A 17,649-nucleotide genomic window follows, 5' to 3' on the forward strand; every position below is an offset into this window, starting at 1 on the left:
CCAGAGCTGTCAGGGTTCACAATCTGCCCTTTTCTTCCTGATTTGGAGTAGTCATCTGATTCCAGATTGCAAGAATGCTACGTGAATGTCCTAATTGCCAGTGTAGAAGCAATTACTCTTGCATACAATGAATAAATGAATATTGTATTAAAATGGAATAGTTTGGATGGGAAAGCATCCTGCCCGATGTTGGCACACCAACTTCAGAGTCATGACATTACAGCTCAAATCCATTCTCCAGATTAGGCAAAGATACCTTGTGTCTCCTGTGTCCTGGGCTCAGGCTCCAGCTGAAAGAGAATCATCTGTGTGCTGTTTTGCACACTCCTGTCTCAGGTCTCACAGTCACTGAGAGGCAAGAGGCTTGTTTTGGTAACTATGGAAGTTACCGTAGTTCTATGGTAACATGGAAGCCATGATACAGCTTCAGGATATGCTAAAGCTTTAAGTGACATGACAGTGTCTTTTTTTGGGGTGGTTCTGAAAACATCAGGCAACAATCTAGATGCATCTGGAACTTTAACTGTGTAGAATTAGGTACTTTGAAACTTTAGGTTGTCTGATGTCAGCTGAACACAAAAGCCACACTGGCACCTACATGTAAGGCATAGAAGAATTTTCTGAAGAATGAGATATCCAAGTCCCTTCATGGATTCAGGTTTTATTCCTAAAATTTTCCATAAAATGTGTTATCATTTTTAATCACAGCCATTTGGAGTAAACATCTTCCTTGAGATATGCTCACCCGTGAGTTATGCAAATGCTCTTGCATGTTTTGTGCATACAAGAAACTTCCCTGTAACTATCTTTTTTCTCCCTAGAAAGAGTCTGCATAATTAGATTAGGTCAAGCTAAAAATGCATTGGTTTTTTCTCTCTCTCTCTTTCCAGCTCTGCAGCAATACTCTAGCTCCACTGACTGATCTAAAGTAGGAACTGGTGCCTCCTGGAAATGTACTTCCTTAGGAAATGTGTTCGGTTAAAATCTCTTCCAAGTACTGATGCAAATCCCGCATGTTCTTGGTTTTTCTGCATGTGTTTAGTTTTTACTGTCCTATTTCATGCAGATTTCCATGAGATTTTACTGTTTTGCAGTTGCAACTTATTTTTACTTTGGTTGTCATTGCTGATGTTGTTATTATCATAGCACTAGCAAAAGAAAAAAAAAAGGCAATTTCTTAGAGAAAGCAGAAAAGCTGGTCTGAGAATTAATATGATCTTGTCAGCATGACAGGAAAACAACAGCTTAGATCCTAGTCCAAAAAATCAAACAACTTTACCTCTATGAATCAGTGAGTAATTCTGAAAGAGGCACTTGGCTAAAACATTCTTCTCTACCCCACTTTCTCCACTTTTGATAAAGCAAGGTCACTTGCTCATGTATGTATTCAACTAACTTGATTTCCTTCCTTAGATAACACCGGCTTATGCTTGACTGCTACCAACAGCAACTGTGTGGGTGTTTTGAAATGCACCAAAGTTTACATTTCTGAGGCTCATTAAGTCACATCTTTGGATGTAATTTAGGTTGTTCAAAATTATGCACAATATGTTATGACATTTATTTGATGGTATCTGAGCGTAAGAACTGGCAAAAAAATAATAAATCCCACTTGATTATTCCTATGGTAGCATTTAATATCGTTACCTCATTCTAATAAAAAATCCCAGCAGCTTTCGGGGGCTTAGCCTTTCTCTTCTCAGATGCTTTGAGGAAGTTGGCACAAATATTTTCTACAAGCTCCAGCAAATGAACCCGGTGTATAGAAATTGAAGTGTCTAATCTAATCTTTTGAGGGATCTGCACCACATGCATTACCCTGACATTTAAGGTCTCATAGTCAGTGACCGGTTAACCAAATCTGTCACTGTGACAGACATGGATTTCTACATGCTGTGCCACAACTTAATCTTTCAGGCACAGTTTAGGCGAGGTATACTGTAGCACAGTGACTCAGAGTCTATAATGCCTTTAATGAAGAAATTTCCAGACTGGTATTAAAACCGATCACTTTTGATTGCCATATTTGCAATAAAGCATGTGAATTTGTCTACTAAGCTATACACAATGGATCAGCTGTTAGACTGCATAACGCTAGTTATCTTTATAATTACTGTTATTATTAGGTGTTGTTACAACCGTTCACCTCTTCCCTTTTCCCCAATACCAGGGTCTGTGACAATGACTTTCTGGAAGTGAAGGTTATTTTGGAAATGGCTGCTTAGTGACACATCTGAACTTCTAAATTACCTCTTTTGATACCTTGTGATTACTGTACATCACACTGTAAATCTGCAATGAGTCAGAATGTTATCTGACATCTCCAGATGATGTAGTAAAATATAATGTTGTTCATAACTCCAGTGCATTTATTACTTTTAACTAACCGAGGAACAGAATGAATTCCCCTACCACTCTTTGATTTCTACCCTCTTGTTTTCTTCTGTGGTGTTGTTTGCTTAACAAGGCTGGTAATTTTTATGTTGAACTTGTCTCCAGCTTTCTGCACTGGCTCTTTCCACCTGCTGCCCCCAGCTTGGCCTGGCGTGTGGGGTCCCAGAGCTGGCAGGTGGGGCGGTACATGCACACGTTGCCATCTATTGCTTTCTACAAAGCAGGTTTTCTCCATCAGAGAAAGCTCTTGCTGTTGGGAGGACACTTATCCTTTGTTTATATGAAGAAATGTTTCTACAAGATGCAGACTTTGTAGACTCTTGTGAGTGCAGCTAAATCTGCTTGGATTTAGGCTGGCAGAGCCCTAATGCTACTTCCAGCCACCCTGGAGCACTGGGAACGTCCAGCGGAGCAGGCATTCTCCGCACAGCCTACACATTTCATCCCGCCCTTTCTTGACATTCGGTTTTATTAGCCGGCATAAGGCTTTGTTAAACTTTTTCCCCAGAGGATTTGTTTTGTTTCTAAAGCTTTCCTGCCAGCCCTCATCTACCCCAGCCAGTAGTCCTCCCTCTTTGAAGAAAAAAGTCCATATGCTCTTGATGGAGAACGAGAGACTTCTGCCACCGTGACTCAGCAGCAATCATACTGCTTTTTATGCAGAGTTTATTAGGATGTTCCAGAGAAGGAGCTGTGCAAACCTAGTGTGTCAGCTCAGCAATCCCGCTGCAGCAAGAAGGACTAAGTCATGATGATTTGGGATCTTGGCAGTAGGTCCAGAAACACATTGAGAACTGGCGTTCGAAAGTAAGGGTCGCAGTTCTTCTGACAAGGCGTACCAACTCTTTAAAATCTAGGTTACTATGTTCTGTGCTTCAGGCTGAAAAGTTTAATGCCAGATCAATGTGATCCACTAATGGGTTCAATAAGGCCCCTCAAAGCTTTAATATTCTGAACAAAATGCACCCTCCCCCCATGCCTGCAATTACTGCCACTGATGGTGATAACACACCCCCTGAATCTAAGTAAAAGCAGCTGAGATGTTTGTGACACTTGGGGCAGACTTCACAGGAGCACTTTAAGCATTGCTTGAAAGAGGTCCTAATGCGCTTAATATATTTTGAGGTTGCAAAGAACAGCATTAAATAATCACATAGGAGAGAAAGAAAACTTGTTAAAAGCTCCCCAATTTATTAGACACAGCTTGACGTACAGACTCCCATTCTTCTGGGACAGCATGATGTGCCACTTGATGGAAATCATGAGGAAACAGTTATATAAAGGGCTGGCTAGCAGAAAAAGGAGGCGACATTTTAAAATGTCTCTTAAAAAAGGAAACAATCAGCTTGATGGACCCAAACCCGTTCCGTAACTTCATGCCTCTATATCCCACGAATTATTGAAGATGGATTCAGTGCGTTATTTCCCACAGCTGGGTTTCCCGCCCGCGCCACTTATTTGTCCCACTCACACCGCACAGCTCAGGCTGTGCCCACCTCACCCCTTGCAGGCAGCACCCCGTTGTGGGGCTGCCCTGAGGGAGCCCCGGTTTGCAGCACTCCTTGCCTTGGGGGGTGTTTGTTTCCAGCCCCCCTCTGCCAAGTTTCAGTGCTTTACTTTGGTTTTGCTTAACTGGAAGCCGAGCTAGGAGCTCCCCATGGATGCCCACGCTGACAGTGAGGGAAATACCAGGCTCGGGGCAAGTGGGAGTGTGGAGCCTCCTGCTCTGGCGTCCCATCCCCAATGGTGCGGGCCCTCTCTTCCCTACTAGTGAGTTTCCATCTGACCTGTGCTGGGGGGGCGGAGTAAAAAGAAGAAAAGGGGGGAAAAGGGGAACAGGAAGGGAAGGAAAAGAAAGATGGGAAAGGGAAGAAGAGAAAAGGGGAAGAGAGAAACGGGGCAAAGAAAGAAAAAGAAACTGGAAAGAAAGAAAAAACTGAAAAGAAAGAAAAAGCAAGAAAAACGACAGAAAGAAGACGGAAAGAAAGAAGCCAGAAAGAAAAAAGGAAAACGGAGAAAGGAAAAAAGGGAAAAGGGGAAAGAAAAAAAACCTTGTGGAAGAGGGCTGTGCCAAGCTGGCGGCAGCAGCGGGACCAGCCCTGCCCAGCGCACGGACCAGCCCCAGCCCCAGCCCCAGCCCCTGCCCCTGCCGCCGCCGGTGCCGCCGCGGCCGTGGGTGCCGGCCCAGCGCCGCCCGGGCCGCCGGGGGCGCGGGGCGGGGGCGCGGGGCGGGGCGGGCGCGGAGGGGCGGGCGCGGGGCGGGCCCGCACGCAGGCGCGGTGGGAGCCCGGGGCGCCCCACGCGGGCGCTCCCAGAGCCTCGGCGGCGGCGCCCGGCTCGGTAGCGAGGGGGGCGCGGGCCGGGGCCGGAGCCGCGGCAGCGCCGAGGCGCCGCGGGAGGAGGGCGGCAGCCGCCGCGCCCCGCCCCGCTCCGCTCAGCCGCGCTCTCTCCGCCGCTCGCCCCGCTGCCATGGGGTAGGGGGCGGCGGAGGCGCGGGGGGACGCCGTCAGGCTGCGGCCGCCGGCGGAGCGCGGAGCGGCGCCCCGCGGTGCCGGGGGGCGCGAGGGGCAGCCGCGGCGGGGCTGGCGCGGGAGGCCGGGCAGGGGGGGCTGCCCCGGTGCGAGCGCGGCGGCGGCGGCGGCGGCAGGCGGAGAGATGATCGCGGAGTTGTTGAGCAGCGCCCTGGGGCTCGCCCTGTACCTCAACACCCTGGGCGCCGACTTCTGCTACGATGACAGGTAGGGCGGGGGGCGGCGGGGCCGGGCGGGCGGGCGGGGGCTGCCCACCTGCCGGGAGCGGGGCGGCGGCCGCCCCCGTCGGGGTACCTGGGGCGGCGCCGGAGGGTCCCGGCGGCTCCTCGGCTCCGGGCGGCCGCGGCGGCGCCTGCCGCTCCCAGGGCTTTGACAGCTCCCAAGCGGGCTCGATCCCCCCCAGCCCTTCCCAGTGGGAAGGGACCCGCTGCTTTAACTTCGCGTGTCCTGGGCTGATCTCCACATGCGCGGTGTCAGCGGGGCGGCGGGGTGCCCGGCCGCCTCCCGTCCCCCCGCTCCGCCGGGACCGAGCCCCGCGCGGGAAGTTGCCGTGCGCTGTCGGGCTCCTCCGGGCGGCCGCGGGGACCGGAGCCCCGCCGACGGGGAGGGAAACAGCCGCCTCTGGGCCGGGCTGGGCTCCCTACCTGCCCCTCTCCTGAACGTACCTGCCTTCAGAAGCTGCTGAAAGGCGCTGTTAGCAGTCGGGGAAAATTCCGATTTGTGCCTTTTCCGGTGACTTAATCCGAACACCGTTAAAACAGATGCATAATTAAAATGTATTAGGGAGAACAGCACGCCTGGCTAAACTTACTAACCGTCCTGGGGTGTTTCATGCTCCATTGGAATTAAACCATCCAAAAAGTGAGCACGGATTGACTTTGACAGCTTTTCATCAGCCTTTCTCCTCCGTGGCGAGCGACCGTCTCCCCTGGGTGCGGGCGGGCAGCTGCCTGCGGGTCCGCGGCGCTGCTCCATCTGCCGAGACAACGCTGCTTGATTCCTCCGAGGTGGTAGCAACCGGCCGTCCCGCCGCTCGCCCGGCTCGGCGGCGCGGAGGGAGAGGCGGGGTGTGTGCCGTACCGGCGCCTCTGTACGTGTGAACGGTGGGTCCCTGCTTCGTGGCTCAGGTTCACGGCGGCAGCTAACTCTCCGAGCAGCTGTCAAGCAGGGTTAGCGCCTTGGAGCTTTTTGTGTGAGAGGAGGAACGCGGGGAAACGGGGCGAGGTGGGCTAAGGGATGCGCCCGAGCGGAAAAATGTTGCCGGATGAGCTGAACTTCCCGGCGCGCCGGTGGGATGTTGAAAGGGTCCGCTATGTCTTTGATGAGGCGTTTGCCTTGGGAAATAACCTGCCTGTCCTGGAGTCGATTAGTTGCTAAACTTGGAAATTTCCTCCCTTATGCCGTATTATGGTGCACCTGCCGTGTTTAAGGATCTGTCACCGCTTCCAGAATACCCCCACCCCCCCGTTTTCAAGGGTTGCTACTATTAAACCTATTATACTCGAAGTAAATGCCGAGTGCTAGTCCTGGTCCAGGTCTCTGGCTGGGAACAGTGTCGGCTGCAGAATGTGGCGATTCAGGCTTCAGTCCTTCAGGTCATTTACATGCACTTGAAGCCTTGTGAAGCAATTAAGTGTTTTTAGGTTTCTGTGAGCCTTCCAATTATCTCCAATGATTTTTCTTAAACCTATTTTAACGTTTCAAAACTTCATTCACAAACAGTAAAAGAAAAAAATCTGCTGTTACCCTGAAATGCAAGCTCTGAGTTGGATCAATAGAAAGTAGTGAGTATTTTGACACACTGACACTATTTTAAACCCGCTTGTTATAGTTAAGAACTGCAGTTGTGGAATATTTATGTAACCCTAAGTGGCATATGTTGCAATATTTAGGCAAAACTGGGTTGTTTAAGGACGTGCTTATAAGCCTGTCCTGCAGGCCAGTTCAAATTGGCCAGGCATAGAAAGCAATTTGAAGTACTACCTGGTGTTACTGATGTGGAGGTCAAGGTTACTCTTGATCTTGCCTGAGCGTGCTTTAATGCAGTCAGAAAATAGTGGTATTTGAGTGTCATCTGGGAAAGGGTGGAAAAGATAATCGCAGGCTGTCTTTCCTAGTAGTAATCCCAGACTATTTAAAAGGTGTTCGAAAATACTGCTTTGTTTATGTGTTTACCTCCTAACTAAAGTACTTCTCATCATTGTAGCTAAGATTTAGGCATTCACTAGAGTGCTCTGAAAGCCAGTTAATGGCATTTCTGTATGCAGGGTCATCTAATTAGGATGTTTTTCAACTGCAGCACTGGAAGGGGCAAGGCAGAAATGGCTGTTGCATGCTAGTAATTGTTGAACTAGAAAGGGTTATCTATTCAAAGAGGCAGGCTCTCAGACCCAAAGTATTCTTTCAACTGTAATCACAGAATCTCGCTGCCCCGCAGGAGCCAGCTTGAAACGTAACACTAGAAAAGGAGGTCAATGCTGGAGCTGCAGGACACAGCCCTCCATGTGGGAGATGGATCATGCTACTAACTTTAAGTGAATCAAGATTGTGCATTTAAGCTAGGAACCTGCAATGTTTTGTTTCAGGAGGGCAGCATATTGCCATAGCTTTTTTCTGCTTCCTTTGCCATTATATTGAAATTATATCAGACTGTTCTTTTTTTAATATAGTGATCAAGCTTACTATATAAAGGGTGTCTGTAATTGCTTTCTGTATTTTTTTTATGTACGTTGGGCAAGATTAAGTGGCATCGTAAAAACTTCTTATAGCAAAATCAATTTCCCAATGGTAAAAATATTTTAGCGGCTGCACGGCACCAAACCAAAGACTGTATGGACAGTGATATTACAAACTTGCTTGTAGTCTGGGCTTTATGACTCTATATCAAAGGATTTAATATTTTATTTCCCACCCTTCACCCAATTAAACTGAAACTGAATGAATTTAAAGCCTGAGGAAGTTGAGTAAGCAAATGTATACATTCTTACTTTTCATCATTGTTCTGCCTAACTTGTTTCTTTCAGGCTAGACAGTTATGTGGCACGCACATAATCAGTGCAAACGTGATCTTTTTGATCAATTGACTTATTGATTACTTTCAATGAAAGTGACAGCCTCTAAACCCAAAAGCCAGTATAAAGAAGAAACACTGCTTTTTTTTTTTTTCTGTGGACCTAGAAAACACAAGCTTTTGCTACCCTGTTCCTTGGTACTGTAATTCTCACAGACAGCTGTGATATTTCCTAGTTACATGTGTAGATTATTAGGGGGGAATTCTCCTCCCCAACTCAAAACCTCCTTGTTCATCTAGGAACAAATAAATATATTTTTTTTCTCCCGCTTTTTGCTATTTGTTTTATTTGAAGCTGGATGCGGCATGCAATAACCCGAAAGAAGAGATGAATGCGGGAAGAAGGGGGAAAATATTTAGATGTTGTTGGTCTAATGCCACAGTGAGCTCACATTGCTTGTTAATAAAGGTTTATTTATTGCTGAGCAAAATCATCTTGGAACTGATAACAAGGGTAGGGAGAAATGCAATTTCCATTCCCGTGGCTGTATTGCAGATCTTGCTTGTTGCACTGTGTTAAATCCAGCTTCTTGCCAGATTAAGGGGGGCTAATCTCTGCACATGCAATTCTTGTTTCACGCTAATATCTACCAGTGTTACAGGAGGGAAACCCATTGCTGCAATTAGGCTTACATTCCCGTGTAATTATTTTTCCCTGCCATTTAAGCCCCCTCAAAAGTAGGCAATTTGCCCTGTGGGTGCCTTGCATTGAAGTTGTAGTCCTTCATGTGACCTGTGCTAAATAAGACAGGTCACTGTCAGTTTATAGCTGGGGTGTGGAAGATTTAGTGCTCTGCATATCTGAGGTCATGCGTTGCTACAGTGAACGTGTCAAAAGCAACCCGTCCATTGAGGTGTTCCTTCCCACTCCCAAATGTCAGAAGAAAGGCTTATATTAAGGAGAGTATTAGTAGGAATCTTTAACCTTGAGTGATGTATTTTCTCTGTGCCACATTGGCAAAATTGGCACTCGGGAGAAAACGTATAGATTTGTCTGTCTCCGTGTAGGACTCTTCTGTGAGATTTGGTAGCACTGACCAACTTTCTCTAGGTTGTGCTGCATTTTATTTAGCAGGCCTGAATGGGGCAGCCTTGCTGATGGTAGAAAATAACCAACAGCCTTGTTTCAAAGTCGCAGGGCAGTATTGCAAACTGCGTTGAAGAAATCCTGACAAATGTCTTCACCCTGTAATGTCAGACTTGCATCGATTTAAAAATAGGCCGAGCCCATACACATCCAACAGTACCTCTGTTGGGTCTGCCACATGAGATTTAATTTAGCAAGTGACCCAAATACGTGCACTAGAAGAACAAGTATAAGTACACTGGGGAAAATTGCTTGCCATCTGTCTCGTCGTTGTGTGTGTATATTTGATTATTAATTTACATCTGTGATTTTTTTTTTTGGCCCCTTTTTGTCATCTACTCTCAATTTTTCAGCTCCAAGTGCTCCTCTCTGGTAGCTTTCAGTAGCTGCAGTTTGCAGGTGGCTGCAATCTTCTGAATTCCAGCAGTGAGGCTGGTGGTGGGGAGAAGTGGGGAAACAGGGACTTGTACGCTTTCTCTGTAGTGTTTTCCCTTTGTCCCTCCTGTTGCGTCTTATTTGTGCTAATTTCAAATGACCATAAAGATAACCTGTATATGAAACAGGGACTTTAACATGTTGATAAAAACCAACATAATCTGGAGAAGATGCCTGAGTAGCTGAGGCTACGTAGTTTTCAGGTACTGTAGCTGAGTATCAACCAGGCAAACCAGTAACTGATTATCTAATAGGATGAACCTGGCATGATAATATTCTATTAATATGATATCCGTTCCATTTTAAATGCTGAATATCATCTAAAAATATATTTGGCTTTTGATTTAAAACACATTTCTGCATAAAAATTTGTGTTGAATGAAACACTGATCAAAATGTGAAATCTAAGTTTCATCAAAATAATGGTTTTTTTTTTTGCAGTGGAGATGCAGTATGGAGATTTTTGGAAGCAAAAAAGAAATTCTGGCCCCACAGGCTTTATTTTAAGGTTCTTGTTGCATATATAACACTAACAGAAACCAAGTCATTTCTGGTAGCTGGTTCAGAGAATAAATTCATGACTGTTAGCAGACGGAGAGTCTCCCTGAGTCACTGATGGGATGCGCCTCATCTGCAGGAAGTTCTTCCAGCACACAATGGAGTTACAAATTCAAATGATCCACTTTCTCCAGCATCTCCCATATGTATTCCAGCTGCACTTCTGAATCCTTTAAGTTTGCCAGAGTGAAAGTCGCTCAAAAGGCTCAGAAGTCTCTCATCTCAATTTGTTAACCATCTGATAGCTGCAAGAGTGCTGAGTTAGAGCTCCTTTGCCTCCCTCATCTGGAAGTTTGCCTTTCCCGTGTTGTTGGCTGCTAGGATTTTTTTTTTTTCCAGTGAAGTTGACTGAAGCAGACTTTGCTGTTTGTTTATGGAATTTCCTTCTTTAGCTGAAATATTCGATGCTGAAGCTGTAGATGCAAGCCTGCTGGCAACCTGTGGTGAAAGTTGCTCCAAACGTACAGTTGGACAAACAGACTAAATCTGAAGACAGAGATGCTTATTCTTACTGTTACTTACGTAAAAGCTAATCTGTTCTTTGGGTCAATGTTTATGGTTAGATTTTTTCATTTTTATTTCTAAATATTTTATAGGCTTTATAAAGTTTTCAGGTTAACTATCATTTTTTGAAAAAGAAACGGTTTTAAACTGTCCATTTCCCTCAATGTTTTTTTCATCCCTAGTTTTTGTCCAAAATGGTTGTTTGAAAGATGGAAGCGTTTTATCTGGAGATCCGAACCTTATGCTGAAAGTTCTTTGTTCTCCGACACTTGGCCCTCAGGTTTTTAAATTAATATTGGAATTTCTTTTGATTGCGGAAGCCTATTGTTGGCCTTTGAGGCTTGGCGGCCTTTGAACTCCCTGTGCTTTCCCGCTTGGGGTGACTGACCTTATAAATGCTCCTTATCTTCCTTTAAAGTGGGAGCTTGTTCTGTGGGCAGGTTATTTAAGTCAGGGTGGCAGTAGTATTTCACTTCTTCTAGATCAGGTTCTTAGGCTGTATTCCTGCAGTCTCAGGATAGTCCTCTATACTTGAGATATTTCTGTTGTTGCTTGCACAGGCAGTCCCTCCCCAGTAAGAGGGAGAGGGTGTAAATCCTGTAATTTCTTTCCCAGTTTCACCCTCCGTAGAACTCCATACTAAACCATTTTTCCCCAAAGGCCAGCCTTTTGCTCAATGAAACTCAAAGAGCCAGAGGAAATTGGTTTTTGGAATCACACCCTAAATATTACTTAACATGTCGACTCTGCTGCTCATTTTGCTACTTCAGGACAGTTGAAATACCTTGCGGACCTGTGAACGGCTCGTAACAGGCATCTCCAAGGGCAGCGGTGTGTGCTTTGGCTCTGTCTTCAGAAGCTGCTTCAGCCTAGCACAGCGTTGCTGTTGGTCGTATATGACAGCTTATTGTGAAACAAAGAAACATGCTGGATCAGTGGGGTGGCAGCTAAGGATCAAGTAATCTGTCAATCTTTATTTCACTTCAAGGAAAAAGAAAGCCAGTAAATCAAGCCATTTGAAGCTGATGAAACTTGGCCACCCAGCCTCCGTAACCGGGGATGGCTAGTCGATGCGCTCTGATGCTTTGCCACCCCAGCCATTCCTGGCCTTGTTAAGCTTCAAGAGGGAGAAAAAGTAAAAGTGGCTTCCCTGAATACTAATCCTTGCGTTCCCTAGGACACTGTGAATTACCCTGTTAGCCTTCGTTGTCCTATCAGCTTCATGAGGAGATTTTTCAAGAACAGTGGGAGGTTTCAGTTGGAGGTAAATAATGCTCATTTACTGTCTTCATAGCCCTTCTTTCCTTCATCTCTTCATCTTTTTAATTGCTGTTTATTTTATTTGAAATTTTGTGCTTTCAGCATAAGCTGTTTCGTCTTTTATATCTTAATTATTTTGATTTTTTTTCCCAGTGGTTTATTCAAATGGCTCATATTCATGCTTCAAAAACTGTTAAAAAGATCAGGGTAATCTCTAAAAACAGATGTAGGTGTATATACCATCACTATAGTAAATAGAATAGCGGGTTTTTGTTGTATGCCTAAAACTTGAGAGCAAGTCTGTTTTGGCATCTCTCTTCCAGCAGAAAGCTGGACAGGCTTCCCACTAGTCTGCCACAAAGGCTCCTTAATTTATTTGCAGGGGTCACTGTTGACTGCCTCGGAGCACTTCCTTCTCTCCAGGAGTTAAGCACATCGGCCTCAGCCGTGCTCCTGGTCCCAGCTGGCCCAGGAAGCCAGAGACTGACAGGTAACTGAATGAGGATTTTCCATGTGATGGTACAGACCATTACTGTTAGATGACTGGACTGGTCTGTGGCATCCCCTATTATTCACCGACCTGTCAGTAGACCAAAAAAACCCCACCCTGACCTCTGACCTGTGGTTCAAGCGAGGACAGGTTTTTCTGAATTTAGTTAGCGTCCTGTTTCCAGGACGGGTTTTTCTGAACTTAGCATTACTCTAGGCTGTTTTGCTAATGAGAGGATTGTATGATTTTTAACTCCTATGTGCTTTAGTTAGCTAGTCCGGTATTAGTTCAGAGGAACAACACAGTAATTGGTAGCAGAACTATCGCTGTGAAGTTTCTGCCGGTGCCTGGATGCTATTTTCATGCAGCTTGGTAATTTGCGAACTTAAATCCCAAAAAAGGTCTTGAACTCTTGAAACAGGGTCACGATTCAGTGACCAAAATTGTCATGGAAACAAACCCACTCAGCAGCAGCCTAAACTGTTCGTAGATCTCTGTCCTGTCTTCTCTTCCCACCTCTGTGGCTTTTTACATATAACAATTAATAACTGGTGCTGGGCCCAGGAACCAGGCTCCAGTGTGCCACTTCCCCATCATCACTGCAGAACAACCTGTGCTCCCTGGGACGGAATGTTGATCTGCTTAAGGGTAGGAAGGCTCTACAGAGGGAACTGGACAGGCTGGATCAATGGGCCGAGGTCAATTGTACAAGGTTCAACAAGGCCAAGTGCCGGGTCCTGCACTTGGGTCACAACAACCCCATGCAGCGCTACAGGCTTGGGGAAGAGTGGCTGGAAAGCTGCCTGGCGGAAAAGGACCTGGGGGTGTTGGTCGACAGCTGGCTGAACATGAGCCGGCAGTGTGCCCAGGCGGCCAAGAAGGCCAATGGCATCCTGGCCTGTCTCAGAACTAGTGTGGCCAGCAGGAGTAGGGAAGTGATCGTGCCCCTGTACTCGGCACTGGTGAGGCCGCACCTCGAATACTGTGTTCGGTTTTGGGCCCCTCACTATGAGAAAGACATCAAGTGGCTGGAGCGCATCCAAAGAAGGGCAATGAAGCTGGTGAAGGGTCTAGAGCACAAGTCTTATGAGGAGCAGCTGAGGGAACTGGGACTGTTTAGCCTGGAGAAAAGGAGGCCGAGGGGAGACCTCATCGCTCTCTACAACTACCTGAAAGGAGGTTGTAGCAAGGTGGGTGTCGGTCTCTTTTCCCAAATAACAAGCGATAGGATGAGAGAAAATGGCCTCAAGTTGCGCCAGGGGAGGTTTAGATTGGATATTAGGATAAATTTCTTCACCAACAGGGTTATCAAGCATTGGAACAGGCTGCCCAGGGAAGTGGTTGAGTCACCATCCCTGGCGGTATTTAAAAGACATGTAGATGTGGTGCTAAGGGACATGGTTTAGTGGTGGACTTGGCAGTGGTAGGTTAACGGTTGGACTTGATGATCTTAGAGGTTTTTTCCAACTTAAACGATTCTGTGATTCTGTGATTCTATGCTTAGGGCATCCTTCCGGTGGGAAACCAGTCTTTGAACCCTCTCAAATACCTAAATAAAAGATAGATACACCCCAAGTGTTTGTCTGTAGTCCCAACTTAGAGATAGCATTTCATTTCTGTACGTAGCATTTCCAATTGCTTGGCTACCTGCTCTGAGTAAGTGCGACTTTAGTTTTTAATTGCTTTTCTGATAATTTTCTCTCCCCCTGATGCAAGGGAATGTAGCTCGAAGTTGGATGGCTCTCTGTGAATCAGATACTTTTCTTTAGAAGGCAGTGCCTGGCTGCTAAGTGCGTAGGCTCCCAACATCGTGGTGCATCAGGATTGCCTTTACAGCATCTAGCCTCCAACTTCTATGCGGGAATATTTCTCAGTTGATGCTGTTAAAAATAGCTCTTAGTTTTTGCTCAGTAACTATTGAAGCTGGTAATGGTTATTTATTTTGGTATTTAAAAACCCAGCATGTATGAGTTCCAGTGTATGAGTAAAGCACTAAGAAATACTCTTCCACTGAAAACAGTCTCCTTAAGTTGATGTTTGCAGTGGTTTTAAGGTGACGGAATTACTTAGTGGGGGGAAAAAAAAAACAAGGCAGTGGATATTGTCCATTATAAAGATCTTTAAAAATTAGCACTGGTACCAGGAAAATAAACCTGTCTATACATAGGTGTCAGCCAAGCCCCTTATGGTGGACTACCACAGTTAAATCCAAGCCCCAAAATCCACCCAACCAGCACCAAACCGTATGGTTTTATCACAGAGCCCCTTGATATGGCTTCATCCGGATTACAACAGGAGATGAAAGACTTCATGAAAGCCAAGCACCTGTGTAAAAAAAAAAGATCGGTGTGCTGAAGTGGCCTCTAGAAGGTAGGCAGAGATGGTCTGCCCCATCATCATTTAAACTCTAGATATTCAGCATGTGCCTGGTCTCTGTTTTAGACCCATGAGTCTTGTGGTGATTCCTGTGCCTGCCTTCCAGCCCAGGGTGTTTCCCTGAGGTGTGTTTTAGCATGTTCAGAGTTCAAACTGCTGTAAGTGAGGACATGAGTTGTCCAGTTGAAATTCTTTATCTACTCATGTCTGTACAATTGACAGGCTTTTAGTAGTCCCTTTGAAATGAAAGATGTGGTTCGCTGGATTATAAAGTAACAGGTCAACATCTTGGAGGCAGCATGGGGAGAACTAGAACTCCTAATAGAACTCCTAATGCAGAATAACTTTTTTTTTTCCCTGCAAATGACTAATTTGTTCCAGGTCTCTAACATGAAACCTTGAAAATGGAGCTCATTCTGAAAATCAGCCACTTCTGGGACTTTGACTTTGGTGTCTTGAGTCTTGTGTGCGTGTGGTTTGGTTCCATCATTTTCAGAGTGTATTTTTGATGGTGGGCTTTTGAAAGGTACAGGAGGTTCTCGCTGACTGATGTGCAAAGCAGCATATTAAATGATACACTTAAAAATCTGCTTTTTAAAGCACAGAGTGCCTGTGTCTTTATTACCTGTTTAGTACTGTGTCGTTTCTCTTCTGCAGGCTGCTCCTGTTGGTGCTTTTAGCCTTTATGTGATATTGTAGCACTATGGTAACGTAGGAAAGTTCTTGGTTTCATTTTACAGCCTGACAACGTTCCTGGGTCGGGATCAGTTATATTTGGTTGGCTCCTTTGTTTGAGTGGACTAGTACTGGGCTACTTCGAGGCAGGGATTAGGTCCAGTTGGAAATTCAGATGAGATGCTTGCAGTCACCTCTGGCCATTAGAATAGCTTTCCTAACCCCAAATAACACTGCGGATTTTTCTTACCGAAGTAGAAGGAGCCAATGCTGCCTCAAGTGTGACTCTGTGGGTGTAAGAATCCTCTTGTAGCTGTTGTTCTGTAGGTTATGAGCCTTCTGCTATATACTCTTTTTTTTAATGCTTCATACACTTTTTAAAAATAGATTTTTTTATTTTCAAATAAAAATATATTTGAAGGAACGCTGTGCCTTGTCATATCCTCTCATTTCCAACAGTTATGTGAAGATGAAGGTGCTGTCATGCCTTCTCTTGTACTTGATACTGTATTTATTTGATTTGACTGCTTAGTGTGGCAACACTGTTGATTGTTTTAATTATTTCAGTAACAAGATAAAGAAGAAATTAGGCTCAGAAGTGAGGCATAGGCTCAAAAGTGAGGCGGTATCTTAAGAAGCCTTATTTTGTGTGTTATATATCAGCCCTCTGGATACCAATAAAATAAGAAAAATATTTGTCTTGGATTAAGCCTCTTTGTATTGGCCCGGCTGTCCTTGTTGGTGCCAGAATTTCATCGGTGAATCATCTTGGGCAACTCTCTGAAATAACTTGTGAAGCTTTGTTTGGAAGTTTGGTTTGTGGGTCTCTAGCAAGGTCGTTCTCGTTCTGCCATCCTTTCATTGACCTTCCATACCTCCTCCCAACTCCCACGCCAAAAAGAAACACTGTGCGGTTCCTGGGAAGATAGTTCTAGGTATGGTATGCATCTAGCTGTGTATTCCTTGTTGCAAAATCTTGAATTATAACAAGAATTTCCTTGCAATAAATTCGATGAAGCTTCAGTGTGTATGCTTCGTTTTCTTGAAACGATTTCGGTTGTACTTGAGGTAACTTTTAAATGTTAGTTATTTATTTATTTTCAGAAGGAAAAGGAGGATTGGTCTTGTGAAATTAATGTTAGTTGCTGAAGAAAGATTTCTTTTTTAAAATTAATTATTTGTAATTAAACTTTTGATCTCTTACATTTTTGTAATTATAGCAGAAGAAAACTTAGGCTTTTTAAAAGCACTTTGATCTGAATTAAGGTTCCAGTGCCAAAAAAATAATTTAAATGCTGCACGGCTGTATAAATAAAGCTTGCTGAAAGAAGAAGTACTAAGAGAATGATGAAAAAATTTAATCAAATAAAACAGCATTTTTGTATGTAGCAGCTTTCATTTTGTAGCACAAACAGTTCTTTACAGCTTCTTTGTAACACGAGTATACTTGAATAAATTTTCTATTTGTGTGAAAAGACATAGCTGTATGTTCTATTCCATTTCACAGTACGTTACTCATCTCTTGTATGTAAATAACTTGGCTTGTTAAAAATGGTAGTATTTCTCTTTAATAAACATCATGCTTCTGGAGAGTTCTCAAGATCCACTTTTTTTAGAAGATGAAAGACTTAAGTATGGGCAAAGGCCACAAAGAAAATGGTTCCTCACGTTGTTGGCCTCATGCTAAAAAAGCAGAACCCAAGCTGGATCACTCCAGAGTACCGTCTATGCTGCCGTTTGCTGCCAGACCCATTCATGCTCTTCCTGGGCTTTGAAAGGCTTGCTGAAAGCAGCTCTGCAGCAGAGCTGTGCAGCTTCAGCTAGCGTTACGGAGCATTATGGTTGTGGTGGCTTGCAGGTAGAGCCTGAGATGAAAGCCTTCTCCACCCGAACGGACCTGGGGCTGTGTGTCTGGATGTGCCCCGAGCTACTGTGCAAGTCACTACATCTCATACTGCTTCTGTTTCCGCTCTCCCTGTTTCTGCTTGTAATGTGATTGCAAGCTCTTGGCAGCCGAAACCACACCTTTAGTAGGTCTATTGCATTGGTTGGTTCAGCGTGGCTCGAGCCTTGATAAGGGCATCTGGCTGTGGGCATCTGGCTATTTTAAAACGATGGCTTGGGCTTAAAGAAGGGAAATTTAATGGAAGTTGCTTTATATACTTTCTTCTTTCCATAGAATTGCTAGATGTCTAGATGCTGTTTAGCCAGAGCAGGTTGGCCATGGTTTCTCTTGAGTGTGATCTGCTATAGCATTGTACTTTAATAA

General features: G+C 45.1%; 1 protein-coding gene across 1 annotated transcript in view; it reads left to right on the forward strand.

Moving 5' to 3' along the window:
- Nucleotides 1-5,028: 5,028 nt before the first annotated feature.
- The window catches only part of TMTC2 (transmembrane O-mannosyltransferase targeting cadherins 2), a 263,245-nt gene continuing 250,624 nt past the window's right edge, over nt 5,029-17,649 (forward strand). The window contains exon 1 of the mRNA XM_076333832.1: nt 5,029-5,132. Coding sequence (XP_076189947.1) covers nt 5,050-5,132 — 83 coding nt within the window. The 5' untranslated portion in view covers nt 5,029-5,049. The remainder of the gene's footprint in view (nt 5,133-17,649) is intronic.

This window comes from Aptenodytes patagonicus, chromosome 1 (assembly GCF_965638725.1).
Source record: "Aptenodytes patagonicus chromosome 1, bAptPat1.pri.cur, whole genome shotgun sequence".
NCBI classification, from domain to species: domain Eukaryota; kingdom Metazoa; phylum Chordata; class Aves; order Sphenisciformes; family Spheniscidae; genus Aptenodytes; species Aptenodytes patagonicus.